General features: G+C 36.6%; 1 protein-coding gene across 1 annotated transcript; it reads right to left on the minus strand.

Moving 5' to 3' along the window:
* Positions 1 to 4,025: 4,025 nt before the first annotated feature.
* LOC143253766 (rifampicin phosphotransferase-like) lies at positions 4,026 to 8,968 on the minus strand. The gene has a single exon (XM_076508109.1). The coding sequence runs from the start codon at positions 8,524 to 8,526 to the stop codon at positions 4,564 to 4,566; it is 3,963 nt and encodes a 1,320-aa protein (XP_076364224.1). The 5' UTR covers positions 8,527 to 8,968; the 3' UTR covers positions 4,026 to 4,563.
* Between the last annotated feature and the right edge of the window lie 209 nt (positions 8,969 to 9,177).

The following is a 9,177-nucleotide window of genomic DNA, read 5'->3' on the forward strand; positions in this document are numbered from 1 at the left end:
AGTACTAGCTTCAAAATGAGATGTATTGAATACTGTATTTAACTCAGTAAACTTCTTTTAACTGTTGGCCCGGCATAGTCAGGTGGTTAGGAGGAACTCTACTTGTAATCTGGGGGTTTCGGGTTCGAATTTCCACACTAAACATGCTCGCTCTTTCAGCCATGGAGACGTTATAAAGTGACAGCCAATCCCAATATTCTTTGATTAAAGAGTAGCCCAAGAATTAGCGGTGGGTGGTGGTGATTAGCTGCCTTCATTCTAATCTTACAATACTAAATCAGGGACGACTAGAATAAATAGTCCTTGTATAGCTTTGCGCGATATTGAAGAACAAACCTATCGTTATCTCATAGCAACAGCACTGCAACAAGATGCATACTAGCACTTATTTCCTTAAGGACTTGAAATGCTAAAAATGAGGTTTCAACACGTGCTTGGAACACCGCAGATAGTATGATGTAAAGCTTTGCGCTTATCTTGAAACAAACGTCGCGATTAGGTTTTATCGAGTTCATAACGATAGTATCACAATAAGATATATTAGCACTGAATGCTCTACGGTAGTGTGCAAAAGTGTAAGGACAAAAGAATATTTTGTCATTTTCCCATTTTATGTGGCTAATTCTTCTGTACTATTACAGAATATAAAATCTTACGTTATTGTTATACTTCACTGATCCCTGTTGACAACAGAATGAACCAAGGTCATTCTTTAAAATTTCCATATACTTGTACCAAGAGCATGTCATAAGGACTTTGCTTGAATGAGCATTCTGATCAAATTTTGGGTCTGAAATAACTGTCACGGTACACCACGAAGTGTCTTAATTATATAGAAAGAAGCTAGCATGTGGTACCAGTAGATGCTCGGATAAATCAATTTAATAGTACTCCACAAATAAACCTTAATAAAAACAGTGTTTAACGGTATATATTAATTTGTTGTGTCACGGCCCAAAAAGTGAATAGAATTATCAGTAGAGTAGCGAGTTCACATAAAAACTTTACGTGACGCTTGTTGGAGTCTCCAACAAATTTCTGCAGATTTGAAATGCTTTCCAGACACTTTATATGCAAAAACGGCTCGTTTGGGTTGAGAAAATATTTTACATAGTAGAGCGAACAACTTTTCGACCTTCTTCGGTCATCGTCAGGTTCACGATGCCTTTCCAGGCACTGTCAAGTACATCCTAGACCGTGAGACTGAGACAGATAAATTTGAAAATGAAGAAGCAGAACACCTAAACCCAATGACACCGGTGTTAACTATCTTCGTTTATGCAGCCTTCGAGACAGAAGGAAGACTGCCATTGATCTAAAGCATGAGATAAACAACCATGTACCAAGTGTCCTGATCTACAGTGTCAAGAAGACTGACGAAAATCTATCAGTTAAAAGTCTTTACTTCAATCTCCAAATATTGTTAAGTGAGTGGAATTTACTACAAAGTACAAAAAGTGAAATATTTATGGTTGGGAAAGGGTGTTGTGGACGGTTGAGTCCAAGTTTGAAATATCTGATTCAAAACGTAGGTTGTGCATCTAGCAAAAGAAAGGTGAAAGATACTTACCTTAATGCAAGCATGGGGAAGCAGTGTGATGATTTGGGAGCGTTTTTCTGCTGAGATGACAGGAGATACTTGCAAAATAAGTGGAATAATGGACTAAAACAAGTATCACCAGATACTGATTCATCATAGTATACCCAGAACTTTGCGTATTATTGGTAAAGGATTCTACTACCAAGAATATAATGGCTTTAAACAGTCATCCAATCCACGCAAAAATTATTTAGGTAAGAAAGAAACTGTTGGAGTCAATCAAACGATGCTATGGACCCCACAGAGCCCTGATCTCAACTCAATTGAACAGATCTGGGATTTGATAGATCGAAAACTTGACAAATAAAGTTAACTTCAAAGAAACGTTATGGAAGGGTGATAGAGATATTTGGAATAAAATACAGAAGAACACTTTGATTAAATATGTTGCAACAATTCCCGAAAGACTGTCAGCAGTTATTAAAGCAAAATAAGAATGCATAAAGTATTAACTGTTTGCTGAACTAAAGTACTTCTGAGTTTCTGTTGCAATAGCTCCCAAATGGGACAGAGCTCTGTCTGTGGGCTTTGTAGCGGATTTACCGTTATATATTTATTTTAATGTCTACGCTTGTTTCAGTATATATTTTTTTTTTGGATGTGACGTATATTCTTGACTGTGCATTGTGCAATTACCGCTTGTTTTCGAAATGTGTAGAATGTTCTGGTGAGTAGCAATCAACAATGTAACGCGTGTATATATGATTTTAGTGATTGACAGTATTGTTGGAAGTGAACTTTGGTGAATGTTCCAGAGTTGTTTTGGTTGTTTTTGGAATTTCGCACAAAGCTACTCGAGGGCTATCTGTGCTAGCCGTCCCTAATTTAGCAGTGTAAGACTAGAGGGAAGGCAGCTAGTCATCACCACCCACCGCCAACTCTTGGGCTACTCTTTTACCAACGAATAGTGGGATTGACCGTCACATTATAACGCCCCCACGGCTGGGAGGGCGAGCATGTTTGGCGCGAACTCGCGACCCTCAGATTACGAAGCGCACGCCTTAACGCGCTAGGCCGAATGTTCCAGAGACTCGCGTGATTGATATATGAAAACTGACGCGCCGAGAGACAAGACGATTATTATTATTGGTCAGCTACAATCAGCGTGCTACAAGCATAGGAAGCTATAATTGGGATTAATGCTTATTAATCGGAAATCTGTACAGAATTTGGCAGGGGACGTTTATTGTTTTCGAATATTACAAACCGTTCAACTTCAGTTAATTACTTCGGATGTTATTATTTCTTCGAGAGAAATAAATATCTTTACTGGAAGAAGTCTGCTTGTACTTGTTGTGAGGCAATCCAAAAAAAGACGTTAGCTTAGGCGAAGTGTAACAAAAGTAACTCGGAATTAATTTGCTCCTCATGGACCTGAATTGTCGATAAAATATTCGGTTTTAGACGGAATATAAAACTTAGTATTGTCTGTAAGTTTATAAAAAAATTTGTATATAAACCATCATTTGTAATACCTATTAGCAATAACCGTTATTATAATTTGCAGTTTTTGTTTGTGTGTTTGTATATTAAAATATGTTTGTGTTAAAAAAGGAAATTATGTGTATCAATCTTGTTAAATATCATAAATTTATAACACGTTAACATGCAATTATTTTGTTTGTTTTAGAATTTAGCGCAAAGCTACACGAGGGCTATTTGCACTAGCCGCTTCTAATTTAACAGTGTAAGATTAGAGGAAAGGCAGCTAGTCATCACCACTCACCGCCAACTCTTGGACTACTCTTTTACCAACGAAGTGGGATTGACCGTAAATTATAACGCCCCCAAGGCTGAAAGGACGAGCATGTTGGTGTGATGGGGATTCGAACCCGCGACCCTCAGATTACGACTCGAACGCCTTAACCCCACTGGCCATGCCGAGCCTAACATGTAATTGACTACTAAATTCAAGTTCAAATTTTCAGTTGTTTGAAATAGTAATACGTAATCTACATATCACAAGAAATCGGAGAGTCGTCCAAAATAAATTGCCTCCCAGAGGTACAGCGAGGGACATGCGGATTCATGCCGTGGTGGGCAGAGCACAGATGACACATTGTGTAGCTTTGTGCTTAATTTCAAACAAAGCAAACCGAAATAAATTATAATATGAAACAACTTACACAGTTAGGAACAGGGGTTCTCTGCCTATGGTGGGCAGAACATAAATAATCCGTTGTGTTTAATAACAAACAACAACAACAACTGTTGCATTACATATGAAAATTAATATTGACCCATTTCTTTTGTGACATTCTTTTTCATGTTCACAAATATCTCGTCTTTTACGTCAAACAAGCGCAAGCCTAACCCAGAACAAAGAAAAAAGTGTTTAGTCATCGAAGGAAATCGTTTGAAGTTTGACTTGAGGTATTGAAAGTTTCTCTTCTGGACAAAGAAAAAAAAAGTCAATGACAGTAAATGGTTGAATAAAAATAACACCAGTTTTATTAAAAATCATCTTCAATATTAACTATGTTCATAAGTAGTATTTACCTAAATTTTTAATTTTCATCAGAATGGGTGAGAAACAAACTGAAGAAAAGCGGTATGCATACTTTTGTATTCCTATAGAGTTTTTTAGTTGTAAATTAAAAACTCTGCACCCTAATTTCTATTAAATAAACATTCCAAATAACTATAATCAGTTCAAACAATATGACATGTTTTACTAATATCAGTACAAAAACTATGACACATATTACTAACATAAGTTCTGTTAAAAAATATTACAGTTCTAAAAATGTTAAATCACTTTTAGTATACACTGCATTTACAAATAATATTTTCCTGAATTTTGTAGTTTTAGCCAGGCAGGTAAGAAATAGGCTGAACGAAATTGATATGTACGTTTATGTATTTCAATTATAAACAAAACCTTCAGATCTTAGTTTCTATTAAAAACTATTAATTACTTTGATAAACATTTTAAATAACCATATTACCTTACTAAAGTTACATTAATTCATCAGTCTTTCTAATTTTCCACTGCTCCCGTCAAGTTTGACTATCTCTCCAGATTTGAAGAAACTTGTAGCTCCATGGAGTCCAACTACACAGGGAAGTCCATATTCTCGAGCCACAACAGCACCGTGGGAAATCAAACCACCTAATTCAGTGGCAACTCCAGAGAGGAGCGGGAAATAAGGACTCCATCCAATATCTGTACAGTAGGTGATCAAAATATCACCTGCCTGTATTTCAGAAGCATTCTTCAAAGAGATCACTACTCTAGCTGGGCCTCGTATAATACCATTGTTTACTGGTGTACCTTTTATGAAAGTAGATGAAGAGCTGTGTTCTTTTTTACTTGTTTTCTCTACAGGTCTAGGTATTCCTCGGGTTATCTCAGAGAAACACAGGGAATCTAACTTAGGGAAAATTCTCCGTCGACGAACAGCCTTAGCAACGAGTTTAGCTGACCGGGTTTGAAGTAGTTGCCCAATTTCTTCATGAGTCAAGAAAAACAGGAGGCGAGGATCAGGTAAACGTCCTTCGTTTACCATGAGTGTCGCTAGATGGTCATAAGCTTGACGGAAAACGTTAAATGCTTTAATCAAAAATGACTTGGAAGCTTCTCTTAGTCGCACACCATTTCGTACTCGTGGTAACAGGAACCGCAACATCCATTTCTGCCACCAAGACAAAGACACTTGTAGTTTGGATATCGCTCTTTCAAAGCTGATTTCATTTTTTTCTGTAACTTCATGACTAATTTGTCCAATTAGACTTTGAATATTTTTCACAAGAGGTTTTGGATCAGCTCCCCAGGGAATAGAGTTGACATCAAACTCCTTTACACAACGGTGTCCATGTCTGTGAAGAAAATCTCGAAATGCCTGTCCTGCTGTTGACTGATTAATGGTTAACCATCTTAATGCAGTCTCTGGTGTCATGCTCAAAAACTCTTCTTTTTGAATTTCATCACTAATAACTAGTGCCAATTTTCTTAAGGTTACGGGTACATCAGCACTTTCAACATTGGTACAGGTAGACAGAAGGTAACCAAAATCTGAAAATACTTTGTCATTCCACTCTTTCTCTGCCGATACTAGTAATTTTAAAAGAAGTGAATTCCACAACATAGAATTTACACTGCAACTATTGTGGGAACGGATTGGCTCATTAGTAAAACTAATAAGATGTTGGCCAATCAATTTGTACATAACTTCAGCCTCATTTTGATTCAAAGAAAGTTGTATATTACCATTTTCTTTCTGTGCCTTTTTTAAAACGTATTTGGCATTAAATAGATCCTTTCCCATAAAAAACAACTGTCTTAACTTAACTGATAAAGACATGTCAATTATGCTATGTCGTTCCTTAATGCGATTTTTTAGCTCATTATCTTGTAATAATCGACCAAACAATGCTATTTGATAACTTTCAGCTATGGCACTTTCCTCTAGAAAGAATGGGTTGTCAATCATGTTAAAGAATACATGATTATATTTACATACAAAACCCTTAACACAGTAGAATGACAATAGCTCTTTTGGAAAACCGAAATTATGGAACATTTTCTTAAAGGAAGTTTCGAAATTGTACATTAAAACAGAAATTCCCAAGGGACTCATTGCCCCAGGCATCACCTCACCAATGTTTGCTTTAGAAAGATATTCATATTCACTTCTCAAATGAGTATCCATATCATGAGTTAGTTCAACTTCTGTTTCTATATGAGATGATGTCACAGGTCGAGATTGAAGTAAGCATATTTCTTCATTAAACAAAGCCCATTCAATATCTCTGGGACAAGAAAAAACTTTTTCAACTAATATACCAACTTCTCCTAGAGCCAAAGCAGTATATTCTGAAATACATGGCTGTGAGGTGTCTTTGTTTGGTGAAACTTTTTTTATCTCACCATCAGTGTCTACTAAAGCACAAATATTTTTCTTTCCAATCTTAACAAATCGGTATGTTACCTTGTCAGTGTAGTCCCGATCTAAAAAGATAGTGTCAGGTTCAGCAAAACCAGAAACGACAGTCTCTCCAAGTCCGTAATTAGCTGTAATGGTAATGACTGATGGGTCACTGGTCACTGGGTCACACGTAAACATAACTCCAGCAACATCAGCTGGAATCATCTCCTGAATAATCACAGCCATTGGAGAATTTAACAATTGACCATTTTGCCTCTTATACTCAACAGCAGTATAAGAAAACTGAGAAGCCCAACATTTTGATACAGCTTCTAAGATTTGGTCAATTCCCTTAACTCCCAAGAAGGTTTCATTCTGACCAGCTGCTGACAGTTCATCTGAATCTTCTCCAGATGCTGAAGATCTAACAGCAAACCTAAGTTTATCTAGATTTCTTCCAAAAATTAAATGCAATTTCTCCTTTATCATTTCTGACACGTTTCCGGGAATCTTGGTTTTGCTGACATTCGACATTACTTGTTCACAGATGCTCTTTAAGTTTCCTGTAGCATGACACCATGCCACCTCCTCCAAGTTAGTTATTGCTTCACATAGCTTTCCTTTCTTAATAAATTCTTTATAAGCTGAAGTGGTAACAACCAGACCTTTTGGAACAATGAAAGAATTAATTTGACGTGATATTGCAGTTAACTTCGCTAAAGAAGAACCTTTTCCTCCCGTGAGTTGTGTTTCATGACAGTCAGGACAGTCAAAGTCTGTTATCAATTGGTTTAACATGGATGCTTCTTGACTATGTAAAACATTTAGTGGGGTGGCAATGGGAAACTGTCGGTGTTCTTTTGTTCTGTACAAAAACATATATAGTCCAGTTCCTTCATGACCATTTAGAGTAATGTTAGAATATTTGATGTGTTGCTCAGTTGTACCATTTTTATAATGACAAAAATTAGTTTTCATTTCCACAAGAGAATGATAGTCCTTTTGACCTGCTCTGAAGGTAAATCTTACAAAATGTGGTATTTGCTTGTTTTCTGCTGTTGAAGGAAGCTTGAAGTTACAGGATCTGATGGGGAAAAGTATGCCACTGGAATGGAGGTAGTGACCACATACAAGATTGGATACAATTCCTTGTATAGATAAAGCACTGATGTGGAACATATTACCATTATTTGTGAAGCCAAAGAAGTCAACACTACGATAAAATTCAACTGAGGATCCTAAGCATCTTCTTCTTGTTCCCCATAATATAATCTCTTCTTCTAGTCCTTCCACAGAGATACTGCCCAGAAGTTGCCCTCCCTGTTCATACACATCCAGGGCATTTTCCAAACTGCTGACATCTGGTAGCCATCCAGACCATTGTTCTTTGGCTAATGCCTCAGCTATTTCATCTAATCTTAAATCACTGGTTAAGTCATAAATGTTAGACATAGCGAACCAGATAAAACTAAACTTGACATGAACAACTTTGTGTTCTTCTGTAGTCTGATATGTTTCTTTTAAAAGACCATTAAAAGAAATTCTCCATTTTCTCATTGCACTCAAACATGTTAGCTTTAATCCTCCCCCACTGAAGTCGTTTTTATCTCCAGCGAATATTATTTGTGTTGGTCCATCAGGATAAGAGTATTGTCTGCCATCAGCTGTCTTTAGTAATACCATTACTTCTGCCATCTTGTTCTGTAGTCTGGAGAACTTCACAACCAGACATTCTCCAGTAGACTTCACTCCATAAAAAAATATTTCATCTGAATGACCAGCTAAATGGTTCGATGGCTGAGGTGTTTCAAGAGCTGTCTCTTCTTTTGGTGGTATATATCCACACTTCACTAAGTCTGTGAGTATATTGATGTCATACAAGTCGAATCTGCGTTTCATAATCCGTCTCCTGATTTTAACGTAGAAGAAAGCCAGGGTTTTTTTTAACCAGAAGTATCTGCCTGCTGAGTTGTACACTCCGTGTGTAGGTGCTAAGTTTTTTGTATTCAGGAGATGGTAGAAAACAAATACTATAATAACTGTAAGGATCGGCCACATTTCTGCTAATTCTATGTTTGTTGCAGCTTTCACTATAAAATACTCATTAAGGTAAATACGTTAATATAATTTCTTACTTCGGACACAGTAGCCACTCACTCGAATAATGAGAACGAAATAGAAAAAAATATCACTTATCGCCAAATCTCATTGTCACGAGATCTTGCTGGAGTGGGAACATTTAATTATCTGTAATGAAACTTGATATCATCTTCCTTTTAGAGTTTATTCACAAATGAAGCATCCTATTATATTGTTTTATATATCTTTAGATAATTAGTTACTTTCATTCAAACGAGATAGAAACATATTGCAAACACAATTACTTATCTTTGTGCCTTTAGAAAGTCCGAAGTCACGAACTGTCATTGTAACTAGTTAACAGGATATTGACGAAAGTGTAACCACACTGGGTTTTATCGTAAATTTTGTCGCTGTGCGCATGTACGACCTAGAAAAGATTATGACAAGTGATGTGTACTTGATACCCTTTACCACTACTACAACAGACTGGCCTTGGCTTGTTAAGTGGTGAATATTGTTACACAAGTTCTGTAGTGTAATACGTTCGACCTTTCCTTCTACGTGAAAAATAACAGTAAATGTTTATCATGCGTGCCTTTTCTGAACAACTATACGGATTTTACTTAA

This window comes from Tachypleus tridentatus, chromosome 6 (genome assembly GCF_004210375.1).
Source record: "Tachypleus tridentatus isolate NWPU-2018 chromosome 6, ASM421037v1, whole genome shotgun sequence".
NCBI lineage: Eukaryota > Metazoa > Arthropoda > Merostomata > Xiphosura > Limulidae > Tachypleus > Tachypleus tridentatus.

Coding starts and splice junctions, on each gene's coding strand:
- LOC143253766 (XM_076508109.1), bottom strand. CDS start 8,526: ATGTGGCCGATCCTTACAGTTATTATAGTATTTGTTTTCTACCATCTC.